The sequence below is a fragment of the Lampetra planeri genome, chromosome 35 (genome assembly GCF_965212315.1).
Source record: "Lampetra planeri chromosome 35, kcLamPlan1.2.h2, whole genome shotgun sequence".
Classification (NCBI taxonomy): domain Eukaryota; kingdom Metazoa; phylum Chordata; class Hyperoartia; order Petromyzontiformes; family Petromyzontidae; genus Lampetra; species Lampetra planeri.
Genome location: NC_136141.1, coordinates 413002 through 440628, shown reverse-complemented (window position 1 = coordinate 440628; position 27627 = coordinate 413002). Strand labels below are relative to the sequence as shown.

Sequence of the window (27627 nt, the reverse complement as noted above, 5' to 3'; positions counted from 1 at the left end):
GAAAATCTGATTGGATAAAAACTCTAATTTATATGAGCTGCACTGGAAGCAGCGCAGCTGAGGGAGAGAGTAAAGACCGATGGGAACGAACTTTGTAATATACATATAGCATTAATGAAAATAATATTAAATTATAAAAAATTAAATTTTCTGATTCTGACAATCTCTAGGCCAGCAGAGAAGGCCTTGCTGGCCCTGATGGCCCGCCTCTGAGTATTAAGTGAAATTAGTTTCTGAAAAACTCAATTTTATACGGAGGCTTTCACGACCAATGCTACAAATCACAATTTATTTCTTTTTGGTGAGATGGTTGTGTTCTGTATAGTGTTAATCTTTTACTATAACCCTCCACCACCTGACAGAGCTAATCAAATCAAATTGTCACGTGGGAAAATACGCCAATTGATTTGGCTTATCAGCAAAACGCGTATGTCAAATGTTGCTTGGCCATTTCCACATTACGGTTTCGCTGATAAACCAAATCAATCGTCACCCTTCCCCACATGACAACTTGATTTGATTGGCTCTGTCAGGTGGTGCAGGGTTAGATTTGAAAGCGAACCTTGAATTTCTGGATAAACTCTGCCGAAAAACATTGACATCATTCTTTTTGTGCAGAATTCCTTCACCATTGCCACCCTAAATCGCATCCACTGCACTAACCATCCAGAACAGACCATACACCATATAACGACACAATGCCCAATGCACAAATACGAAGGAGGCATCATCACAGCGACACACTCCGCTGCTCCTGACGCAGTTATCTGGCTTGACCAACCTGAATGTGAAATTGTATTTGTGGCTCCGCATCTACATCAGCAGCCAGACGAAAAGAGAAGACCATTGTCATCATCCCCGGGCAGGTATTTACAATGAACACCATACCACCTGCTCACAAGCCACAGCAACAAGGAATCGAATCATTGTCTCTGGTTAGATTCTGATTGTGTGTGTGCGTGCGTGTCCCATGCAGCCAGCTGATTAACCAAATGAACAGTCACTGGAGAATCCTTCATTTCTGCAGACGAAGTTGGCGTCTCGGCATCACGAGCCATCTGTCATTGCTCCAGCATGCCCCACGCTGGGTGGGGGGGAGGCACAGACAGCATCAACGTGCTAAATAAACATCCCCACATTTTCTGCCACATCAACCCAATCTGGTATAAATTGATGAAAGACAGGAAAGACATCACATTAATCGCCAGAGATCCCGTCCCGTTGTTCTTCTCGTGTCAACTAGCTACAGATAATGATACCTGCAGCTGAAACACAGACAAGCTGTGAGCAACTGATTTTAAAACGATCACCCTTGAGGTCTTAATTAACTTATGACAATAAACAAAGCCTCAACAGAAAGCTACCGAATGGCTAAATAACATCGGTATCCACATGCAACGTTGCTGACGTCACCTTTTGCCATACGAAAAAAAGACGAGTAAACCAATTAAAAGAATCATCTCACGTAACTACCATCATGAGTCAAGAGTTAATCCACTGCTGGATGAAGCCATCACCACCTCTCACCACCTATCGCCCTGCTCTTGAACCGATTTCATCGCTCCACCTCCTCCGTGGGTGTCCTCTCAGACGCGCTCCAATCCTCGGCTACCACTTGTCTTGACCATTGTCCATCACCCCATTGCAATACAAATTATTATAATATTACACACACAGTAAACATCGATTCCTGCGTTGGGAGCGGAGCCTCGATAGAACAAACATCGTCGACTTCGACAGAGTGGAATGCAGTCGACTGAGCCTGGAGATACGGATTTGCCAAGTCGACCGTCGGCTGGGAGCCGAACTCGCAACTTGCCGATTGTCAGCCGAGCAGCACTCTACCGCATCAGACGCTTGGTAATCGAGGCGTAAGGGCTTGGCGTGAACTTCCAACACACGGTGATTTCGGAGCGTCGGCGCGCGTTATTTCTACAGCGTGGAGCAAAACCGTGGAGGGCAAACAAAATGAAATGAATTGTTGATAATGCCTCAATCGGATTCCTCATTGAGCAATGTCCAGCCATTGAGATTGATTCCATTGTAAATCTACACTTGTTGTCCCGAGGCCGGAATGGAAATCCAATGGCTCCACTTTGAGATTGTGTGTGAATGCAACAGCACCCTGTTAGGTTGTGAATAGAAAAGAAGCCACTGATTGACTGATTATTATGTTTATGTTTATAGCACATTGCTCTCCATTTACACAAATGTATGTAAAACAGCTCAAGCACCCCATAAATCACGCTACTTACGCATTGCCACCCCATGCGGACGCTGCTCCGTCGCACCTCTGATTAGCACTGTCGGTGACGTACGGTGCAAAAAAGTGAAACGTAAATACACATCTATAATGCAGGTTTTTTCGTGTTAGATCGCGTAAATATAAATGCATCATTAAATCCGCCACCACTCGACACAGCCAATTAGTAAGGTTTGTCACGTAAACAGAATATGCTAATTCGTTACTAGTACAGCACCACACCGGTGTGTTGGAGAGTAAATCCACAACATTTACAATCTGAGTGCGACGTTTCACCAGTAATTTCAACTAGCATCATCAGGCGACAGCCAGATTTGTGGAGATATCATCCTGTTTCGTTCCTTAAACAGAGGGATAGATGTGATGGCGTCACTTGTACAGACAGACATCATGCAGCCAACTTCGGATCTCTCTCTCTCCTGCTCTTCCCTCTCATGCCAAACATCTTTGGCCCATTCATTCCTTCTCCCCTTCCTCCCTTTCCTACCAGGCCTCCCTTCCTTCTTTAATTCTTCCTGCTGTTCATCTTTGAGCCGTGCGCTCCTCCGTGTGTGTCTTGGGGTCTTCCGTCCCTGCATCCCTTCCCTTCCCACTCACCTTGCCACCCCTGTCTGCTGCCCTTTGGCACAACTGACTCTAATCCCCTTCTCCTGGCGTGCCACAGGTGAAAAGAAAAGTTACTTTTTCTAATAAACAAACAAAAAAAGATACAGCTCAATTATAACAAAGACGATCGGGTTTTTAAACGCTGAGGCTCGCAGCAGAAATGGCACCACAATGTGCCACCAGGAAGAGGCGAGGCAGATGTTGTCAGTAACAATAAAAGGCAAGACAGACGAGTAAAAAGAGACAACTAAATAATACACAAAGGAACAACACGATTATAAAACCAACACACACACGCTGAGAGAGAGGACATGTACTCCGTGCAAGAACAAGTCGTGCACGTTACAGTCGTTCCCTGTGGTTTGATGCTTTTATGCACAACAGAGGAAAACACTTGGTCGAGACAGCGCTTCTATTGCTGGGAAGAGTATTGCTTGTCATTAAAAAGCAAACATAATAGAGATGCTAGAGACATTTGCACAGTGACGTGATCATGCATTGCACAACTACTAGCAAGAGTGGTCAAAGTTCAGGTCTGATTCTGCGAGCAGGTCACTGTTGCATGCAGCCAATTATGAAGAGGAATGTGTTAATGTGATGCTCCATTAGCATACACATTTTGTAAACTGTACAAATGTGCAAATGTCATCATTGCTCACGTTCAAATACTCCTTACAACGAGGAAGAAAAATCGTGCATACGCGTGGACTACGCAACTTTTGAAAGACACTCCACCAATACACTCCACCAAAACCTGTTGTTTTGTGAATGTGCACCGAAGCTGTGTGTCCTGAGCTACCTGATGCTATTTAGAAAGCTCCGATAGGACATCCCACAACGAAAGCCTTCCCGAAAAAGTGTCGCAATTCAGGAAGGGTTCTTCGGCGTGGTAAAAAAACGATACAGTATTTAATTTTATTTAAAATATGGTTGTGGCTGAGGGGGGAGCGAGGCGATGGGGCATTTGCATTGCTGTCGTCACTGAATGGTGACACGAGGAGCACGTGCGTTCAAGTTCAAGTTGATTTTGTTAAACCAGGTCAGGACTCAAGTGATCAGGATAAAAGTCTCAATTGCAAGAGTGACCTGGGACACCAAATTGACAGAAGCAAAACAAGCAGAGTACGGCAATCAAGCAAATAGAAATAAGGTCAAAAACAACTGAGTCACATGACAAATAACAAAAATATTGCACGGAAATAACTGAATGTTAAAAAAGAAATTCACGGTATCGTAAGTTAGCTCGGGTTGATTATTTTCCACTCATCATGGTACAATTTAAGTCAAAAACCATGAAGCACAAATCGTCGGGTATTGTACTAATAATTTGTGAACAGACCAAGAGATTTCTGCCATTTAAACATCAACAATGGGAAATCAGCAAAAGGGGCAAAGGTGCTTACACCTGGGGAAATAACAGTGAAAAATGCTTGAAGCAGAGCAACTTGAATGAATGAAATAGCAAGCGCATTCCTCAAACATTTCACTTCATTGGGAGCTAAATCATGTATCCAGGTAATGAATGATTCATGTGAAGCCTTATAATAAATAACATTCTGTATAAGGGAGTGTGAGTTGGATGCATTGCGGATGTGGGTAGACCCTAATGTATGTGTTGGAAGGCAATACTTCACAGAGAAAAGCATTTCAAAAATATATACCGTGTTCATTCATACATGAATATTTATATACACACATATACACTCTGCACATAAACAACTTATCGCTGGCAATGCTTCTGCATCACGACAACCCACGATGGCGGTATGCTGTTATAACCCTGTGCGTTTCACCCGCCAATTAAATGCTGGTTATATATTTTTTTCCCACGCTCAAAGAGTTTCTTATCTCTATTGGTGGAAATTCCACATTCATATGATGAGGCCAGCATCACCATAGGACAGTGCTCTTCACTAACTTTCAGAGGGGGGCCGCTTTCACTGATAAAACATCATCAGTGTGAGGACCGCCACACATTTGAAACCATTAGAATTTGATATCAGCACGATGATGATGGAGGGGGGGGGGTGTTTTCACATTTGTGTCTTGTCGGAGGCCGCACGTCAGGGGCCGCACTAAAGGCCACCGGGGGCCTTGCCATGAAAAACGCTGTCATAGGACAACCACAGTAAACTTGGCAGACAGTAATATTCGTTCAATCCACCACCAAGGATTGATCGTGCCTGCAATGACCTCCGTATGGGATTTGAACTCAAAACCGTCTAATTGCGAGATGGATTCGTTACCACAGCACCACCTGGCCAGATCGTTTTAGAGTGTAAATGTGAAACGTTTAAGGAGCCCAATTCATGTCCTGGGCAAATGGTTCCCTTGAATCCAATTCCTAGACATGGCGTGCCGACGTATTCCTCAATAACAGGGTGGCACCTCACAAAAGCCAATGCATTTGGGGACATTTAGTCAAGACGATTGTTGTTGGCTTCTTGTACATATATTGAATAAATGAGGCCATTCTCATCTTGTGGCTGAACTTGGGATGGGCAACGTTGTGATATATTTATAGTAAAAAAAAAATCATATACATATTTTTCTATCCCTTTGTCAATTCACTGCTGGATGAAGCCCCCCCCCCACCACACCATGTCAGTCATGGGGGTTGAGTCACCATATTTCACCAGACTGCTCGTCACTGCAGGTTGGAAACGTGGGGGACCAAGAACCGATTCAGATATCACTCGCCACCGAAGTTAGCCATGGTCAGGAATCCAACTCGGGCTACGGGGTTCAAAGCGCAGCGAGATAACCACCGCACCACTACTCCCCCACCCCCCGCCCCATCCCGGCTTAACATGAATACGGATTAATCTAAAACTGGTGCGCATTCACCAGCGTCATTTATCATGCTCGCTGAAACAAAATGCATTTTCAGCCTGGTCCATCTCCCTCAAGCCCTTCCACTCGGGAGGAGAGGGACGACATGAAATGCACTCTTGAAATGACACAGCAGCTGCTCAAAGTGAGAAAAGGGCAGACCGTGTGCCAGATCACCGGCATTTATCAGAATATTCTCGATTTGGCATAAACGCTGTCCGTTCATTGAGGCTACATTTACAGAAGTCGTTTGAAATAAAATGAAGTTAAGACTGAAGCTAAGTATGCGATTCCTGACATACAGCACTACCCAAGGGTAATTTCCATAGCTCCCGAATAAATTAACAATCAGAATATCACGTGTGATATTTTTGCGTGCTCCAATGATAATGATTTTCATCAGACATTTTTTTGGTTGAAGGAAAGATGAAAATGAAAGTACAAATGCTATAGCTCTTATCTTTTGGATATACAGCTATAGGTTGTTTTGGACTGTCTGACCCGTGAGCTTAGAGCTTTAATGAGGAAAAAAAATAGTTTAAAATCAGGTCAGGAACTCCATCATCGTGCTTTAGTGATGTGTCTACATTGACAACACAGTCAAGGTCGTGGTTGCTATAGTAGCGGGCTGTGCTTTGAAGCCAGCGATCCGAGTTAGATTCCTGGCTAAGGTGAACATCAGCGTAAAGTGATATCAGAATTGATTCCTCCCTCACCACCTTCACAAACCCACATTGACGAGCCTGGTAGAGTACGATGAAAATCCATTTGTGGATTGGGAATCGACGATTTCCTCATACACTTCATCATGAAAGTGCTGTAGTGGGTCTCACCACGACTTCATTATTGTTCTCATCAACGAAGCTTTAAATTATTGCAGAGCACAAGACACACAACTTAGGTCAGTATCTGGAGAAGTGTGTTTTTGTCTTGTGTATTCCGAAAATAAGGAGTCACGTTTGTAAAATGATGGCCCTTAAGAATCATAATCTTGATTTAGACTGGAGGAATCCGATGAGCTATTAAGCTTTTTTTATACAGATGTCCCGTCTGGGCGGGTGGGCAAGTTACGACAACCAGCAATACAAAAACACGACAGGAGTGAAAAATAGAGAAAAATGTAAGGAAGTCAATAAATATAAACAAATACATTATCTAAGTAAGATTTATCGAGCTTGAGCAAGGCAGCAAGAACAACAAAACAGTCCCAGACCACACCAAGATAAAACAAAGTCCCTCAATAAAATGACACATTAACATTGAACTATTGATACACAGATAGGGATCAAAGTTACAAATCACATTTGCAAATGTGACTGTATCCAGCACGAATCTTCTGCTTCAGGATATTCATTCGTCCAGGAGCGCTTAATTCTATGATGATAAATAAATACGTATTTTTTTTATCCATGAAAGCCTCGCTGAGTCTCAGACTTCTCTCAGGTAACCACTTGAGGTCTTTGGCCAATGCCCCATTGAGAATTCACTGTGGCTGCAGAGAACCCACCACACACACACACACACGAGGGGACAGCCCTCAACACCTCGCCAGCCGCCTCGGAGGCCTGCAGGCGTGCATCGCACGCACACACACACACACACAGGTGACGATCCACAAATGTAATTGTAAGGGATGCGCGTGGATGAAGAACATCCTTTTGGGCACTTTCAAAGTGGAACAACCAAAATGGGCCTATCACTCTGCAATATGTTCTCGAAATTCAAATTAGGGCACTGAGCCACAAATGAGGCCATTCGCCGAACTTTACACTTGGCTCAATGGCCCACTTAGTCTCGGCATTTGCCTGCAAAACCCCAAACAATTGCCGCGAAAGTAAACCTCTGCGCGTGAAAATGCTCCGACAAAGGGAAGACATAACACCAAACACGGGGGAGGGGGGGGCTCGTGCCACAGTCCTCTCCCGGGGTGTTCAATGTCATTTTGCTCATTTCAATGCAGAACCACTCCCCCTCCCTCTCTCTCTTGCAAAGACGAAACGGCATTGTCAGCTCAAGAGTGCGTGGTGGTGGATTTTGAAAGAGAAGAAGTTTTTTTTATGTAACGCTTTATATTTCTCTGAACAAAGCTATTTATATTATTTGTAGTTTTAAACCAGTGTCTGAAGCAGTAGTCATGCATACCTGCCACAGTTTGTTGTGTGTGCAGGTCATAAAGTGCGTGTACTTGCGCATGTGTGACTATTGTGTGACTATTGTGTGACTAACTCACTCACCAAAAAAATATGCAAACATGCCACTTAAACTGACTGAATTAAACGATATTGACACACGGATGGCCTTAATAATGTTCGATTAATTGTATATGAAGGTTTCTTAATGCAATTTAAATGTATTTGCCGTGTTACATTCTTCAAGTAGATTTACATTGCTGCACGAACTGCAGTTAGCACAGAAGACAGAAACGAACATTGTAAATGACAAACAACTTTCGTGGGAAATGGCATAATTTATTTATTTCAGTCACAACAGCGTGAATGAAGCAAGAGAGCGTTCATTATTGCACTCTCTATACAAGGATATTTATTCTCGGTCTACATACCAAGTTATGGTCCCATATCTGTTATTAAACTGAGGGTTACATTTTGACTTAAAGCTTTCGTGACTGCAGGAATTCATATTCTTTGGGTTTTTTAGTAAAGTCCCGTAGATGGGTTCACATTAATAAAAATAAAATAAACAAAGACCAACGACGTGTCGATCGTCATTCTCCTCGTCAGGAGGATGACGATCGATTGTTTAATGATCGGAACGTCGTAGTTTTTTGTTTATTTTATTTGTATTAATTTGAACCCATCTACGTGACTTTACCGAAAGACCCAAAGACTATAAACTGAGGGTTTATTTGTACAAAATACAATTTGCTACCATTCTCTACTTATGTAAGAATACAGAAACCCAGACATTTAAATATACATTTGTATTCAACTTTGAGCTGGTATCCGTGCCTCTGAGCGGCTTTCAAAGTTTTGTCTGTATGCAAAACTGTCCGTATACTATGATTGCCATTCCTACATATCAAATCCAATAAAATGTCAAGTCACGTTGGAATACGAACTGAAAACATCTCTCCAGCGTCACCCTTCGGTGTGTCTAAAAGATATGTCTCTCTGCTGAAGTGAGTGTTGAGCAGCGCTCATCTTCATTCGTGGCCCTGAGTCAGTGGTGGATATTCCCCTTTCCCATGGCAGGATCTGGACTCTCGATCAGACATCCACAGGCTTAGCAGTTCACAGAATTACCCTCTCTACCAAGAATCAGGACCACTAAGCACAACATCACGTTGTTAGGTGGCGGTGCAGCCCTGACATTGCTCACCTTACTGCTCATCGGAGGACCTCCACGAGGAGGGAGCTCTCACGGAGCTCCTCCCGGGGCTATTTTTGCATCTTCTTCCAACCTTGCAAAATGTCTCCAAAGGGATTCGAGTACCCACACTTTACACCACCACATGTGACCTATCGACTGACTGTGGTGTAACCCATTCATTCTGCGAGGTGCACAGAGGCAGGAGGAGGATTTTAGAAATGTGCACCGTTGGTTTAGCTGCCATGCCAGGAGATGGAACCAGCGACCTCTGGCTCAAGCGAATGCGCACCCACTCATTTTGTAAACTGTTCCCAGGTGTTTTGGACGAAGCCCAAGCTGTTAAAATAAAGCCGCAAGGAGTTGACATGTTGCAGGCAACGTACTGCTATTGAAATATAAATCACTTTAGAAAATGGAACACCGCCGATATCTTGTCTTATTTGTTAAACAACAACCCACAGCCCCTTGGTGATTAATTACCAAGTTGCTGAATAACCAGTCCCAATACCACAGTCAGGTTGGTTTTTGTTTCGGCAGCATGACAGAGCCATGTGGTGAGGCAGGATTCCTGAGAGTCCAGCTATAACTTTTATTATTTCATCGACCTAATGCATCCATTAGCGGGGTCACCAAATGTATATATTAAATGCACCGATTGAAGCATTTGTATATCGATCACTGCCGAGAATAACCACGTATTGTAGTTGATTTACACTGTTTCGAATATAGCCCCTTAACAATGCAATGTTTAAATTACAATTTCAATTTTATAAACAGTTCTGAGACTAAACATTTTGCTTTTCTTATTTTTGGGATGCTCCGTGAATTATTGTTGAAGCTGGAAAGAGTAACCATTAAGAAGAGCAAACATTATGCTGAGAAAGATAGCCGTCTTAAAAAGAAAGACACAGCTTTATGCAAATTACACTAACATTTAAACGTGAATATGGCTACTGCAAGTGCTGGCAGTTTAAATGATTCATTTTCACGTGTCAGATCTGCAAAAGCTGCGGATCTAGCAAAAGGCAGGAAGCATTCCCAAGGTTCAAGTGACATCAAAGCCAGTGGCAATGATGACCTCTTGAACTTGATGTATACGTGCAGAATAAGTAAATGCTAAATAAATGGCATGGCTAAATTGACACGTAGAGATGAGATTTGACATCGTTACAAATGAAACGTCGTATCCAATTGCTAACTTGGGTTGTGAGAACTGTTGCTCAACTTATCAGTGAGCTGAAACGATGATAATAATAATAATAGGCGCATTAAACCCTCGTACACGTGACAATTATATTCTAGATTTGAAGCTTTCGTGACTGCAAGGAATCATCTTCTTAGGTTTTTTCGGTAAAGTCACGTAGAAAGTAAAATAAAATAAAAAACAAAAATCACGACGTTTCGGAGGCAACACAAGTCTCCGTAATCAGGTGGGACCGTCACAGCCAGATTAGCTGTATCAAGTGAGGCAATGATTCAAGATGTAATCCCTTAAAAGCGAGTTGAGGGGGGAGGGAGAGGGAGGGGGGAGCTCATCAGACTATGGTAGCCAATGAAAGGAACGTATCGGGAGGGAGGGGGGGCGAGGCCAAAAGGCTGGGCGATGGACGTGGAAGCGCTTGTGCGCAAGCGGCCAATTACTTGTGTTGGCGTGTGCAGTAATTGGCCGCTTGCGCACAAGCGCTTCCACGTCCATCGCCCAGCCTTTTGGCCTCGCCCCCCCTCCCTCCCGATACGTTCCTTTCATTGGCTACCATAGTCTGATGAGCTCCCCCCTCCCTCTCCCTCCCCCCTCAACTCGCTTTTAAGGGATTACATCTTGAATCATTGCCTCACTTGATACAGCTAATCTGGCTGTGACGGTCCCACCTGATGACGGAGACTTGTGTTGCCTCCGAAACGTCGTGATTTTTGTTTTTTATTTTATTTTACTTTCTACGTGACTTTACCGAAAAAACCTAAGAAGACAATTATATTGTTTGGCTGTCTGGTGGTGTAATTGGATCACTACGTGGCCTAACTCCAAAATCAATTATGAATCATAAATAACATAGTTTACTCGTAGACAAATACTGCTCAATCTTTCAGCCAATATGTGTCTTCAAGATAGTCATTAGGCATTCATCAGCATGAGAGAGAGAGAGAGGTGAAGCCCATAGAAGGACTAATTAGTGTCATACACATAAACATGCACACATGCTACAGATATACTATAGGCCAGGGCTGTCTCAACTGTGGCCCATGGGCCAAATCAACCCGGGAGCTCATTTAATCTGGCAGCAGGCATCGATGGAAGGCACTATCAAAGGTGGCCTGCTGCTGCTACTGCAGCACTGCCACGGAAATAATAAACTACATAATTTCACACGTTTGTGTGAAATTATTAATGACACATGCACAGAAATGTGTGAAATAGTTTATTGTTATGAAAAATAATTAATCGCACGCTGGTGCGATATAATTAATGGAATGTTCCTAGTCTCCATAAGGGACTCTGGAGGGAAGTGATGTGGGAGGGGTGGGGTTCGTTGGGGAGTCGTGGTTGGTGGGGGTGCGGGCACACGGAGTGAATACTTTGGCTGCGAGTGTTGTGCTCATGCTCTGTATCTCGCTACACCCCTCGCGCCTGATTACATCTTTATCCTAGCTCTCTTTCATCCTCGCTTACAAATTAAACACCTTTCTTCTCTCTCTCTCTCTCATATCTCCTGTGAATACGCCCCCTATTTTACCTCTCACCCCCTATCTCTTTCATAGCTCTCTTATGAATATAGCGGCTGCCTACTCCATCTCTCATATCTCCTATCTCTCATGAATACATCTCGATTCCATCTCGCGTTTCCTAGCTCTCTCTCTCTTCTGAACACATCGTTATCCTGTGCGACTCGAAAATCTCCCACAGCCCTTATGAATACATCTCTTATATTTATATCTTCATGTATTCTATCTACGTGGCCTATGGCCATCAGCATGTCGATCAAGTCGGTCCTTGATACAAAAACAAAGTATGGGCAACCCCGCAGTAAATAGCCAAAACCTTTCAAGCAAAGTATATTCAAAGTGTGCATGCACTAACCCTTAACATTTAAGAGAAGAGCAATGCGATGATATATATACATATGACGGATGGGTAACAATGCGAGTCTGAATACTTTAATCCTTAGAATGTCTCTGAAAATGTCTGGTCCATGAATTCCGAATTGGCTGAAAGGAGAGAGACTTATTATTTCAAAGGCTCTTCGTGAGACACAGAAGTAATGGTGCCGAGGAGAGGAGGACAGCCTTTTATGTGGAGGGCCATATGCACGTAATGATGAAAGATTAACAATGCATTTCTCTAAAAGGAAATGCACTGACCAACTGGTAAATTATATTAACACTTCACATGACGGCAAAGAGCCCGGCTTTGGAAGAATAGTGCTTTCTGCAAAACTTCGTAATGGGAACCATAACTTTATCACTCTCTGCATATTTCGAACAAAAATAGTTTGTCAATCATTGCATGTTGCGATGGGTGTACTACAAGAAAAAATGGATACAAAAAGCTACTTTGTATGGTATTGATGCACAGTGGGGTCGAACAAATGTGCCAGGCTGGGCACGAAAAACAGCCTTGCGCCAAGAGCTCTGCACAGCGAGGAGTGTGCACTCTGCCCTGCGAACAAAAGCGGGTGGCTGGCTCATGGGACAATGCTGATGTCACAACACTCTGAGCCAGCACCACTGAGACCTGTGTTCTAATCCAAAGAGCCATCTGTGCTTAAACCAGACTCAAGTGTAGTTCATTTGATGGTCTCAGTCCAGTCACTAAGTCGTGGCATAACAGCAATGCCCTTTGTTCATCCAGCAAAGCCTCATTTAGTGTCAACTCTTGTTCAAGAGCATTCTGCATTGGGAGGTTTGGCCAATTCCATCGTGGGTAGCTACTCAGAATTCAACCCCATTTCTCAGCAGTACCGCCTCTTTGCTATCAACCCTGAACCGTCCGGCCACCTTTACTTAACCAATAATAAGAGTTGTTGATTTACATAATTGTTCTTCCACATATGTGTTTAATCGTAGTGGTGTACATTCACTTTTAAGCTCACAATACACACATCTAGTCGTGTGTAAAAATAAATGTTTTCAAGTTTGTGTGATGATGTGTCGTACGTAATACGTTCACGATCACATGACCCAATACGATTCAAATGTTAATATTTCCTCACATCTTACATGTGGAATGCAAAGTGTCTTGACAAGCACCCGAGAGCGCCACTCACCTCTGACGGTAGCCCCTCAGCCAGCAGTGGAGACATTCCAGCAGTGGAGACATTCCAGCATTCCCATGGCAAATACCACTTTGCCCACACAGCAACCACTTTCTACTTCCCACTAAGTGGTCCTCATTTTATCGAGTGACAGGATGGGTCATATTCTTGGTTCTTTCGCTAAAGTCACGTGACTTTACCGAAAGAACCAAGAATATCAATTCCTGCAGTCACGAAAGTTGTAAGTCTGATAGGATGGGGTCAATTCCCCAGAACGTGGGAGAGACCTCGTAACCACCAATCCATTACACACGCACCACGTTAACCCTTGCCACCAGGACAAATACCAGAAATAACACTGAACGTGAGATGGACATTTAACTGCGTAAAACACATGCTTTTTGCAAGAACTGGATATTTTCATCCTACACAACACTCATCTGCATTGACCTCCGTGAGGCAAAGCGGAGCAGACAATTCTACCGTGGCACACACGTGGGACAAATCAAACTGCGTGAAGGATGAATGAGACGCGTTTACTACATTCAGAGCACGTCTTGTGGTGAGCAATAAAGCTCAAGTTCCTCCAAAGATGTGGCCATAATCAATAATCGGCAGAGAAGCGGGAGCCCGAGTCTGTGTGGATCACACTTCACAGTTCAACGTTACTGACTGGATTTTTGCTTTTTATGATATTTTTAGCTATATTTTTAGCTATATTTTTAGCTATATTTTTAGCTGCTATATTAAAAAAATAAATAATTTACATTTTCATCCGGTTCCCTCTTCTTTGAACAAGTACATACATAGACAACTAGCAGGCTTGGCTAAGTACAGTGCAAAAGAAGTTCAACATAGATACATACATGTAAAGCATGAACCGATACTGTTTGGATTGTGACCTATGTAACGATGATTGTAACCGTGATCTGTACCATCACAGGATGCCCATGAAAGAGAGCCTCACAGCGTATTGGGCCCTTCCTGCTGAGATAAATAACATTTATCGAAAAGATTAAAATTCCGATCAACAACATATATTTGGTGCAACTGTTAGAAAAAACAGAAACTCAAGAACAGAGAAAATACAATGAGTTATGCCCTACAAATATACGTGTACATTCTTCAACATTGGAACAAGGAAATTCTATGTTTTACTCCTATACAATGCGCTGGGAAGCATTTAAATGATACATAAATTAAAATTATATTCTATGAATTACATTAGACTTGGAATAAATTACACTGGCCACCAAGTCGGGTTACGTGAAGCAGGAAGAACAAGTGTCGTGCTAAGCAGCTATCAGTCGTTTCATTACAGACATAATATGAAGTCAGAAAAGACACGAAGAATGGTTTAATTATGTTTTGACAACCAATTACTCTGGATTACCATGCAATCATTTTCAAAAAATAAATTGGGGAAAAAAATGTCCACGAAAATTATTAATTTTTATTAAATCACTATTATTAGTTCCTTTTCTACATAAAACAAGCCCATTCGTAAAGTATGTTGACACAATGCTCCCCGGGAGAGTTTGGAAGCACGTGTTCTATCGAATACATATTCCAGTTGACTTTGATAGTTAGCTTAGTTTGTGTTTGTATTATTATATTCTGTTGCTGGCTGGGTGACCTCATGTTTAGTAATGTCACCCCAATTGTGGGGTCCGCAGGGTCGAAGGCAACCTGAGACCTCATCATATTATGCACGACGCAGGCGGCAGCAAATATGAATCATGAACAGTGGGTGGTGAACCGTGTGGACAAAGAGAGAACGTGTTCACCAAAGCGGGTGAACGTGTCGCGGCCAAGTTTTGAATAATAATAATAATAACCACAGACTCATAACTGCTGTAAACTGCCCCTTCCTGTGCCAAGCTGGTACGGTATTCCGTACAGAGCCAGAAATGGCAGAGGAAAACAGCACGCGTCGTCAGTGATGACGATGACGAAAGTTTTTCACGACCGTTTACGTATTTTTCTCTCGTGGGTGGCACTCCGGCACACGCGGCTCCCTGCACAGCGGCGCACCCTGCGTGGGAGCCCCCCCGACTCATTGCCCGCACGCTGCGCCACTCTTGCTAACGGATGTGGCAGCAGTAAAGTTCACACTGCGGTGAGCGGAGGAGGGGACCGCACACGTACACTCGTTTATTTTTTGGGTAAACGGGGGAAAACAAAAAACTTCAAGGGTCGCCAATGAAACGACCAAAAAGGAAAAGTCCGTCGCTCGTGGGGAGTTGTTCACAGCGACTCGGAATAAAACATTTGCCATCTCACGCCAGAGAGAAAGGGCATTTTGATGAGGCTCGCAAAGAAACACCCTGAATACGATGACTTTTCTCTTCATATTTCATAAAGCAGATGAGTGGTGTGGGTGTAAATGAGACGAGTGTATGTGCATGTATACACAAACATACACAGTGCGGTGGTGGTTGCGTACACTAGGATTGGTAGTTCACTTCAAGATAGGAACACTGCAAACTAGAAAAATTCTATTGTAATCTCTGCACTAAATGTGTCTCCAGTTATAAGCAAACAGAAAAACACAAGTACCAACAAGGCTGAAGAAAGGCGAGTTGTTCAAAGTTCCATAAACATTTAAGTACATTGACGAATACATTATTTGAGATAACAATAAGACATTTCACATCCTTGCATCAATCCCCTCGTGAGTGAAGCCCTCCCCATGCTGTGTTGGTCATGGGCATTGCTTGACCATACTTCACCACACTGGTCAATTTGAGTTCGTGAAAAGGTTGGGGGCAGGTTGGGGTCTAGGAATAATTCAGATAAGACTCGCCACTGATGTTAGCCGTGGCAATTACAAATACTTCATTGCAAATGATCACGCTAATTTAGATTTCCTATGTGTCTATTAACTAAAATTGTGTGAATGTCTTAAATTATTTCCTGGAAAGTTTATACAAAATAGCTGCTCTCAAGTGTCGCAAAAGTTTAATGAAACCTCTTAATAAGCTTATTTCACCAAAAGATGTGTAAATGACTTGACATCAATTAAATTAATGAGATCACGAATGATTGATCAATCAAAAAAGCTGTGAACCTAAACGTTACAAGAGCAAAAATATGATAGTCTTTGGTTCCTTGATAGAAGAAAAAATAATAAACAAAATAAAATAATAAAAGTGAGTGTACTGGCAGTCTATAATGTAGAATGTAGCCTGGTAGACTGTAGCCTGGTTTTTAAGCTGGTGAGCGTACTGGCAGTCTATAATGTAGACTTATTCTGGTTCTTTCAGTAAAAAATACAAAAACCACGACGTTTCGATTGCAACACAAGCGGTCGACCGCTTGTGTTGTGATGGAAACGTCGTGGTTTTTGTGTTTTTTTCTACCAGGCTACAGTCTACATCATAGACTGCCAGTATGCTCAATTTTATTATTTTTCTATCTCTGTGACTTTACCGAAAGAACCAAAGAATATGAATTCCTGCAGTCACGGAAGTTTTAAGTCAAAAACAAAAATATTACCTTTTGCCTTTCTGTTAAATGTTTACTCATTACAACTACAAAGCAGTGAGAGATACACCAAATGCTGCTCTTCTTCTTGATAATACAATAGCAAAGCAATGGAAAAGATTTCAAGAATTAAACTAATATCCCTTACAGCGGACTAGAGATAAAGTTTTTCAGCCCCGAATTGGTGGACTGGTTTATCTGATGCTTTTGTTACATTTCCACATTAAAACCCTGGATGCACTCACAGACGGTACTCACGCAACGGAGGGCCAAGAATTAAGCATACGAATAAAAGCACACGTCTTAAATATCCACAGGATGTGTCGTGCCGACACAGGTAGCCGATGCTTACCGATCCACCTCATTAGCGTCGTGAGGATCTGCAGGTACTTTGTCTTTTGCACGTTGAAAAAGGTGAATGGGCCCAGGAGGAGGAGAAAGGCTGCCTGTGGTGAAAACAACACACACAGCGAGCTCAGTAAAACCCCCTAATTAGGCAGTCATTAACTCTTTTTCATTTTGCCCACCGGCATACCTTGCACCATCCACTAACGCTGAACATATACAACACAAGCATTCCATTCAACGCAAGGGCTGTGCAATAACAGTCGGCACATTTTCCTTCCAAGTGACCCAGTGTTCTACAAAGCCAGAACCTGCTCCCATCCCACCAGATTGGACACGCCAACAGAGCAAGCACAAACACAGAGCTGCAGGATTTGAAATTTTTTACTTGTCCCTGCAAGCAGCGGAGGGTTAAACACACTGAACCGGGCTGAGGCAAACACGTTTGGTTGAACAGAGCGACATTAATTGGACAAAGCCACTTTGGGCTTTGTTTTTTTCTTGTTTCAGGAGGTGTCGGAGCTGTCCGCTGACTCCCCATGCCAAACCTCGTGCCATCATCCCACTGCCCCCGCCCCCCCAACCTGGGCTGTGCAAATTAACATGGAGGGCAGAGCACACCAAATAAACGCATGCGGGCGGTCGTTTTTAGCATGATTAGGTTTGCCGATTTCCCCCGGCACGGCGGGTACGGGTCAAAGTGGCGTGTGTGCGTGATGGGCTGGTGTTGTCACGTGCCGTAGTGCGTGTGCGTACGTGCGTGTGCGTGTACGTGCGTGTGTGCGTGTGTGTGCGTGCGTGTGCGTGCGTGTGTGCTCCTATGTGCGCAGCGGTATTGTAGTGGTTACCGCGCTGCGATCCGAACCCGGCAACCCGAGTTCAATTCCTGCTCACTGCCACCAACAGCAGTGACGATTATCTGAACTGGTCCTGGGCCTCCCCGAGGTCAACTCAGCCTAAACTGAGTAACGGATGCGGTGTGTAAACGTCGCCACTAGTGAGACCAAGGCGACCGGGCGTGGTGTTGGCCACCCACCCCTCGTGTGTTCAGGCTATCCAGGGGATCCAGCGGTAAAGGTGCCGCCTTGTAATCGCTTGCTCACTGCAATTGCTGGCAGACGAGCCTGCCTCTACGATGGTGTTCTTGCCCACTCTTCCACGCTGACAAGTCTTGGAAGGGATGGGAGTCACCCCCACTTTACCCCCGTGTTCAACTTCATTCGCACCGTACTAATCGGAGCTGTAGGGGAAGGACAATAAACTAAACACAAAAAGCAGTGATAATTGTGCACCACAACATGTATGCATACATTATCAGAGTTATGTTTTTTGTTTGCATTATGACTGCACGCAAATCACATCGTACTGATAATGTATGCATACATTATCAGAGTTATGTTTTTTGTTTGCATTATGACTGCAGGTATTGTGGTCTATGCAAACATGACTCCTCGTAAAAAAAGGTGTCAGCTTTGTTGCCAGATAAAAGGGTAAAAACCCAATTATCATATTTTTTACTGGCAAATGAGGTACCAATGGGACAAAAAGCAGTTTTAACGAAATTAGTTTTCAATCGCGATTTAACAGTGCATAGCTACAATGGCTTCCTAATAGTTGGGTGGACAGAAGGGGTGGGGGGTAAGAGATTTGCACCATTGTTTCAACTGCCCGTGGGCTAACCAGAGCACCACAACATGTAGCAGAGTGGAGAGTGATACACACTCGCAGAATCTCACCCACCAATATAATTGCGCAGTTCAAAATAATTTTATCTAAAGACCATTGTTCGTATCATTTAGATAGCAACACACGACTTACAACGTTAACATTAGTAAACAAATGCACGATGTAATTTGCGTGACAGTAATTTTTATCACCACGAACATTAATATTACGCAACTATCAACACCTCTAAAGATGCCATCGCATTGTCGTCATCAATACATAATTCAAAACAAAATTGTATAGCACTTTGTAAAAACATTGCTATAATGTGGGACCTTTCTTTCCAGTATTCAAATATTACAACAGCTTCTACCCTTCCCGGCAATAAAACAATTGTGTCAAGATGTCAAACCACCAAGCAGGATGCTTAGTCAAGGAGTCCTGTCTGCATCAACCACACACACAGCACTTGGGTGTACTTGTTTGGTGTTTGAACATCTTGACACAGCTGTTTTATTAGAGACCAATCAGTTTCAGAGACAGTGCATCAAAGACTACCAGAGCGTGTCTTGTGTTTGCATGTTCACAACAAGTGCTGTGTGTGTGTTGATGCAGTGACAGGACTCATTGACTAAGGATCCTGTTTGGTGTTTTAACATCTTGACAAAGCTGTTTTATTGCCAGACAGGGTAAAACCTATTGTCGTAAAAACATTGCCGGATTAAGGATTTCTAAAGCTGTGGTGGTCAACGCAGTTTGTTTAACCATACTTCCCCACACTGGTCAGTGTCGGCCGGTGACGAGGGGAGGGGGAGGATCCACTGGATCAGATGTAACTCTCCACTGATATGAGCTGCTGTGACTGTCGCCAGGAATTCATCTCAGCTCGCTGGCGTCATAAGCACAATGTGCTAACCACTACACCACCGTTCCCCACCCATCATCACAAATAACAATTATCAACGTTATGAAAAAAACATGAATCAACCAACACGATTACAAAGCAGAGCACCATTGTCGTTCTTTCATAAAATATGCAAGCCGCTCTGAGCTTGTGTACAAAGATATATGGCAATATATCAAATGCACAAAACGAATTCAGAATAAAAGTTGCGGTTTGCTTGATTTAATTTGACCGTTAACATTATCAGCTCACACCCACTCGGACAAATGAGCCTGAGCACATCTTTGCAATCGTTCACGCATCATTAGCGGCAGTGTGTCTGGAAGCCCGGCCATATTCCTTGCACCGCGGTCCCCCAAGACCTTTGCTGGGATCTCGTAGTCGAGAGCTCCATTGTGCTAATGGCTCCACTGTATCCACATAGCCATACACAAGACAGACGTGCTGACAGATACGCAGACAGTTACGATTTGAAATCTAAGTGGTGGCACCGTGGTTAGAGCCGTGAATACGGCGACCGGCGTTCGATTCCTGACCATGTTTAAGATCAGCGGTGAGTGATATATGAAGTGGCAGTCGGGGCACAGAGACCACCCCACCATCATTTAGCAACTCACACGGACCAGTGTGGTAAAGTATGGTCCAACAACCCCCGTATGACTGGCATGGTGGGGAGAGGCCCTGAAGATGTGGTTACATTTGGATCCAATTTGAATCCAAATTGGATTCTACACACAAAGATCACCCATACATCATGATACACAATCAGGGCAAGTGCTGTCCGTGAACAGCAGGCCACACGAGGTGGCGATGTGGCCAGAACAAAGTCCAGCTACTTCTGTCTTGCCAATGCTGATGTTTCACACCGTACCAGGTTGACCTAGGAGGCACACGGAGATATCACTTCCTGCTAATGTCATATATATATGTCCACGCAAGCACACACACAGGAGGACACAAGAAGGAAGTGTTGTAGCAAAATAGAGCACAAAGACTACTGCCAACACACTATAAACATTTCTTCAAATAACTCCAGCAAAAAAAAAAGAAACCATTCAGCTACAGGTAGGTAGCATGACATACAGCTGGGAGAACATGTGAACATGTGAACATGTGCAGAGAGAGAGACAGAGAGCAAGTGCACTGGCAGGCAGGCAGGCTGAGAAACTGGCAGGCTCATTGAAGCAAGCAGGTCAAATAGTGAGTAGAGTTAATGCATGTGCAATTAACTTGAAGCAAGCTTTCAAGAGAACGGTATACGTTCATATGCGATAATTCAAATTGGTTGGCTTGATGGATACGCAAAAGCAAACAGTCTATCAGTAAAGTTAAGCTGAATTGTATGGCTGTAGCCGTCCTCTGCTGAACATAAGCAACAAGTATGCTTGAGGCGAACAAAGCTATCACAATGATCTTACTGAATATACACACCTCTCTATGCTGGAGATTTGGTGTCTCACATCCAACACACAGCACAAATGATCATTAGCTGGATGTGCAATTAAAAATGCCAAAACCTGCGGTGCGGTGAGGTGGTTCAGAGGTCACAGCACGTAGCCAGCAGCTGCTGACCTCCTGGGTTACAAAGGTGGTAGCCACCTGTGATTGAAGCGGTTTTAAAGCACTGAAGGTTGATGGTCTCCATCCAGTCGCCAATGACTGTACAAGAAAACGACGATGTGAACGTACACTCTGCACCGATGATGGCCGATGGTGAACAACAGTGATGGAGTGGCAGCTATGAAAAAGAACGCGGCCTACAGGATGTCTGCCGAGGTGACGGCAGCGATTAAATCGGTTCATGCGCAGCTGCTCGGTGATGACCTGATTCCGATAAATTCCAGATGAGGATAAAAAAATTATTGGTTTGATTGTCGTGCGACAATGTCATCGCAAGAGTGTTTGGGAGTGAAGGATTAGAAGGCGACTTGAACGACTTTCTGGAAGAAGTCCTCCGAAAACATAACTTCCAGGGTCCCTTCTGTGACACACGGAGCACCGCAGTGGTCTGCCTTCTTTGTGCATGGATTCGTCTCTTGACTTGAATCAATTGTGGGAAAGCATACAAAATATATGATACAACTGTGCAATCAATACTTTTATCAGGATTCTTTATTTCTACCCTGAACCCGATGAATTCTCACTCGTGATAAAATATTCAAAACTATCCAAGCCTTCTTACATTGCCAGAAACATATTAACGGCCTCCTCCATATAGAGGCCGGAATGCCTAAACCCACAGAAGAACGAGAGACTGTGACCCTTCAAAGGTTGACTTGTAGATGAGAAACCATATTAAGAAATAACCACAAACGTGAGAAATAGTAAAAAAATGATAAGAATGAGAAATGTAATAAAAAATCACAAGTTTATAAAGATGCATACTGTATATGCATATTCAATTCTGTTAATTATTTTCATGAAATAAATGCACCAATAGGAAAGTCCAGATGGCTTGGGGAGGTCTTCATCCAGCAGTGGATTGACCACATCTGGAGGCGATGATGAAGGAAGAGCGTTTGTGAAATGAGCATAAAAGTCTTTAAAAAACACCTCCGTCTAATAAAATAAATCAGAGTGGGAGTTTAAATAATTTACACTTACTAGAGAAACCTCTTGCTCATCCGCCATCTGTGCCTCTCTCCACCTGCTCTCCGAGCTTGCCTTGCGTAACATCTAAGAAATGTTCCCACAACACTCTCCGCTATTTGACGGTTTCATAATGCCGGCATCACCACTCTCTCTCTCTCTCTCTCCAGTTCCTCTGAAGCCACTCGGGAGGTCTGCAAACGAACGTCCGTGAAGCACACAGGTGAGTGGGCAGATTGGCCGTAATGAGCGCCTGTTAGTGAGGAGCGGGTGTTGAAGAACACAACTCCCTCTCCGCAAAAACCTGACAGAGTCTTGACGGACAGATGAGATTTCCAGGCAGTTCAATGGAACAGATGCTTTGGGGATTGGTTAACGGTGCACTAAGCCAGCCACGTAAAACACATCATACACTGGGTGCCAGAGCTTGTGCCACATAGTACATAACTGGATAGCCAACGGACATGAGTGCACATGCTTGTGAACCAGGCAAACGGTCGGAGTGGGTGAACTTGCAATAGAAGTTTAATATTCGAGCCACCGAGTACGGATGCAAAGCCATGTGTAGGTTTCAATGTTTAAAATTTAAGGTTGAAAATTCAATTTGTCAGGTGGGCTGCATTGGTCATTTATTCCTCTAGGATCAATATAAATTATGACCACTTTGTGATAATTCAGCAGCTGCATGTATGTATGTATGATGAACTTCATTCGCACCGTATGTAGCCAACCGTGCTAATCAGAGGTGCGGGAGAAGGACAACAAACTAAACGGACAAAGTAGTTTTGATTTAAAGCTTTCGTGACTGCAGAGATTCAAATTCTTGGTTCTTTCGGTAAAGTCACGTAGAAGGAAAATAAAATAATAAAAATATAAAACAATCAAATTCTCACGACGTTTCGACTGCAACACAAGCAATCATCATCAGGTGTGAAAAACACATTGCTTGTGCTGCAGTCGAAACGTCGTGAGAATTTGATTGTTTTATATTCATATTATTTTATTGTTTCCCTTCTACGTGACTTTACCGAAAGAACCAATAATAAGACAAAGTAGTTATAAAGAAATTAGTTTTAAATCTAGATTTATAAAATGGTAAGCTCCAGTGGCTTCCTAATATCGGAAGGAAGAGCGTTCCAGGCGGCCACAAAAGCGCATCTGAAAGCGCCGCGCGTTGCGGCGGCCGTCTTTGTTCGATGTCCAGCCAAAAGCCGCTGCTGCGAGGATGACCGGAGTTTGTGTGATGGTTTAGACTCCTTGACAAGATCGGCAAGATATTGTAGTGCATTCGTGTTAATGAGTTATTTTTTTCTAATGAAGAGCTGGAATTTTCCACAGGCATATTGAATTTCTAGCACTGGCTCAGGTCCACAGAAAGAGTTAAGCATCAGAAAATGTTCGTTTGAGTTGGGCGACTCTTTGAATTTTTTCTGTTTCAGAAATTCATGAACTGGAATAAAAACAAGCTGCAAACATTTAAATCTGTTCATAGTTCGGAATATTAATGAGCAGGCGGCTTGAATCGCACCAATCAGCCACAACAATGCACAGAGTGCATTCTTAGTGCCCTCATTGAATATCCGAGGTTATTAAAAAAAAAAGCATAGACTTGAAATGTAGAAATGCACTCGATTATATAACTTATTTTTTATTCTAGGCACGCTGCCATAAAAAGGCACAGGTTGATATGTGTAGGTCACGGTATAAAAAAATGAATGTGAGGATGTGCCCATATCTACTTCACGTCATTGCACACGCGTAACGAGAAACAACATAAACATTTCATCAAGTGCAAAAATAGTGGAACTCGTTTAAAGGTTTGTAATGTACGTGCTGAACATTTAGCCACTCATACAATACGCATTCCCATTAATGTTTTGCAAAAGCCTTCAAATAAAAATCTAATGCTGTCGAAAAAACTGCAGAATTCATTAAATATCAGTTTAAATGTAATGGCACATAACGACTGTGCACAGCATGGACAACAATATAACCATGGCGAGCTATGGAGAGTGAAACGATGATGATGATGGCGAAACGTGCAATGTTTTATTACTCATTTTACTTGCAGCTTTTGCCTTAAATGTCAAGACGCCCCAACCTAGTATCGAAACAAGCTGGACCATCATCTCAGAGCTAGACACAGAGGATTGCTGCGTGACACACACTGAGATTAGACTAAACGGTGCTGCCAAGCCAAGCAAAAATAAAAAAAATAACGTTGCTCTGATCTTCCTCTTTTGTCCTTTTCCCCATATTTAATTCAAAACGCGCGACTGATCTCATGCCGTGAAACCCCACGCAACAGAATGGCCTGACGGAATAACATATCATTACAAGTGTTAAACATCAGGCCCGTTGGTAATGATGCTTTTCATTCTGAAGATAATTCTTCCAGAAGCATTCCAACCTATTCTCGTCTCTTACAAGGTTCACTGTACAAATACATTTATTATTGATCGTGCAATATTAATCCATCAGATAAAGATGCGTTTATCAACTTCTTTCTTGCCAGTGAGGTGTTCAAAACCTTAATGCACTCATGGCAGTTATTTGGCCAGGAGTTGACAGTTGTATTCCTATAGCTGGCCGAGAAGTTAATTGGAACACTGTTATAAGGCAGACAAGTAAAACACCTATTACTTTGACTCATAAGTAAAGACTTTGTCTCACTGACATAACCAAAATATTTCATGTGAAAATTACTTGCCATCATAACGGTTTTTTAGTTAACAAATTATATTCAGAAAGGCACCCAAGAGTTTCAAGTATTTTTAAGCAATTTCTGGTGAATGGTAGAGAAATCATTCAAAGATGAGACAGTAACACTCAAAATCCCAACAGATATGGCTTAAGGTTGAAAACTATATTTTGGGGTTGTGTAAAGATGCGTGGCATAAACCCTTCTCCACCCAACAAAGTGTATTAATAAGTGTCACAGGAATCAAATGTGCCAAATATATCAGTGCATCAGCAGCGCTACCGGTGCTATTGTTGAAGAGCGATCTCACAAACATTGACACGGGGTAAGGCACCTCACTGGAGATTACATACAGCATTGTTCTCATGCTGTTCACAGGAGCTCTGATCTCCAGCCAAAGTACTTCCCTCATCCACGACCCAACTCCCCGCTCGCCCCCCGAAAAAAAACCCACTTGTGAATCATAATATTGGTCGTGAAAGCCTATGAATAAAAGATACGGCTTAAACCTATTTTCTGCACTGCCTACTAACAATAGATGCTTCAACTCTGAAAGCTGGTGTCTCCAAAGAGTGTAGTCCAAAGCCCGGCACCACCACACCTGGCACAATTAAGACATTTAACACGGAGGAGGCTTTCGCGACCAGTATTATTAATGACAAAGGTTTTTGGGTTTGATCAAAAAAATATAAATGTGTCGTGAACCCAGTACGAGCCGTATAACCATACGGTGAACTGAGAGGCACACAGTGATGACGTCACCTTGCTCTATTGAAGACCAGAAGCAGGAAGACTTCTTCACAATTCCGGCAAAATCGCCTGATGAAGCTGGCTGTAATCACCAGCAAAATGTCAAACTCGAAATGTTAATGTTGTGGGTTTATTCTCCAACACACAACCGTTGTGCTGGAGGAATAACTCATTGGTACGAGTTAGTCACGTAGGTAGAAATAAAATAAAACAAATCACGATGTTTCGACCGCTTGTGTTGCGATCGAAGCGTCGTGATTTATTTTATTTTATTTCTACTCTACGTGACTTTACCGAAAGAACCAAAGAGTATGGATTCCTGCAGTCACGAAAGCTTCAAATCAAGATTGACACATTTATATTTCCGCGATCTAACCTAAACATGGGATCGGGGTGCGGCGATGCACAGAGCTAGAGGTTGGCAATGATTATTGAACTAAACGATGCAAGTGTAGGGCTGTTACGGGAGGGCTGTAAGTGCATACGATCCAATGGTTAACAAACACAGTGGGCGGAGTTACGGGAGTACACGGGGGGTGCCCGCAACGACGTCCGCGTCAGGCAGCCTGGGGGGGTTGGGATCCTGGTGAGGAGTATAAAGGGGGAGGACAGAGAGAGCTCGGGGCTCAGTCTGGGAACGAAGGAGGAAGAGTGAAGATCCTCTAGCTAGAGCCCTGGACTCCCCTCGACGCCGCCCTTGTCAGGGCTGCAGAGGATCGAGCCAGAGGCGTGGTTCCGTGAACCGGGGTTAGACCCTGGGACTCCGGAGACCGTAGCCCGACTCACCAGTGTCGGGCCAGTTAGCCTCCCCTAGCTCGTAGAGGAGGACTTGGGGATAGGTGAGGTTAGCTAGGGGATATCCCCAGTTAGCCGGGTGAGGGGGCCGCTACCCCCTCTAGTGTTGTCCTGTACCGACAAGCTAAAATAAATATACGTGTGCCTCAACCTGGGTGTCCAGCGTCTTCACCGGTACTTCATCTGGTGTCAGAAGTACTACGGACATGGAAACACGTCAGACAGCTCGAGCCAGAGTACCGGAGGAGGACACTCCTGAAGTCGTTGAGCCCGAGGCGGCTCACCAAGACATGGCGCAGCCGGGGGCCGACGCGTTCCTACCGGGGCATCGGCATGAAGAGGGGCCGCAGCCAGACGCGCTACGGCTGGCTCACGAGAGACTGGCGGAGCTACTGTACGCCGCTGCCGCCACACTGGAAAACATCACGCGGCTGGGGGCTGGTGGTCCACCACGGGGCGAGGGGAGTCGTCGACCTGAGCGCCTTCCCGCCATTTCTGAAGACTCCAACTTTGAATTTCCTGCCAACGTCACGGCAGCTGCGGAGGGCGTGGCCGGGCTCAACCTCGGGTCCGACACCGCTCTCGCTGGGACAGCTGCGTCATCTCCAGCGGAGGGAGCGTCATCACATCCGCGACAGGCGATTCCATCTGCCATTCGCGCCGACGCACAGCCGAGTCCCGGGGATAGCAGCCTACAGACTTCCAAGGCGAACGCTGCGCTGCAACAACGGCTGCCTCCGCTGAAAGAATTTGTTGGTGCAGAGGGCGACTGGGGCGGCTTCCAGCGACGCTTCATCGCCCACCAAGAAATGGCAAGGTGGTCCGACGATGAAGCCCTCTGCGCGCTGCCGGCGCTCCTCGACGCAGACGCGCTCGCCGCCCTCACATCGGCGCCGAAAGAGAAGCGGTCTACTCTGCCGAAGGCACTACAACTGCTGGCCGGGGTCTATGGACCTTCAGCGGAATGCAGAGAGCAGTTCTACGAGCGCAAGCGGGGTGAGAAGGAGTCGCCCCTGGCATACAGGACGAGCCTCCTAGCGCTGGCTAAGACGGCTTTTCCCCGTATGGACGACGATGGCGTGGACGCGATGGTCACGGAGAAAATACTCCTCCT

The 27627-nt window shown here is 44.1% G+C and overlaps 1 protein-coding gene across 4 annotated transcripts in view; it reads right to left on the bottom strand.

Moving 5' to 3' along the window:
• The window catches only part of SLC38A12 (solute carrier family 38 member 12), a 242252-nt gene that overhangs the window by 87910 nt on the left and 126715 nt on the right, over window positions 1–27627 (bottom strand). For all 4 annotated transcript variants that reach the window (XM_078610855.1, XM_078610854.1, XM_078610852.1 and 1 more), the window contains exon 9: window positions 17117–17210. In XM_078610855.1, coding sequence (XP_078466981.1) covers window positions 17117–17210 — 94 coding nt within the window. The remainder of the gene's footprint in view (window positions 1–17116; window positions 17211–27627) is intronic.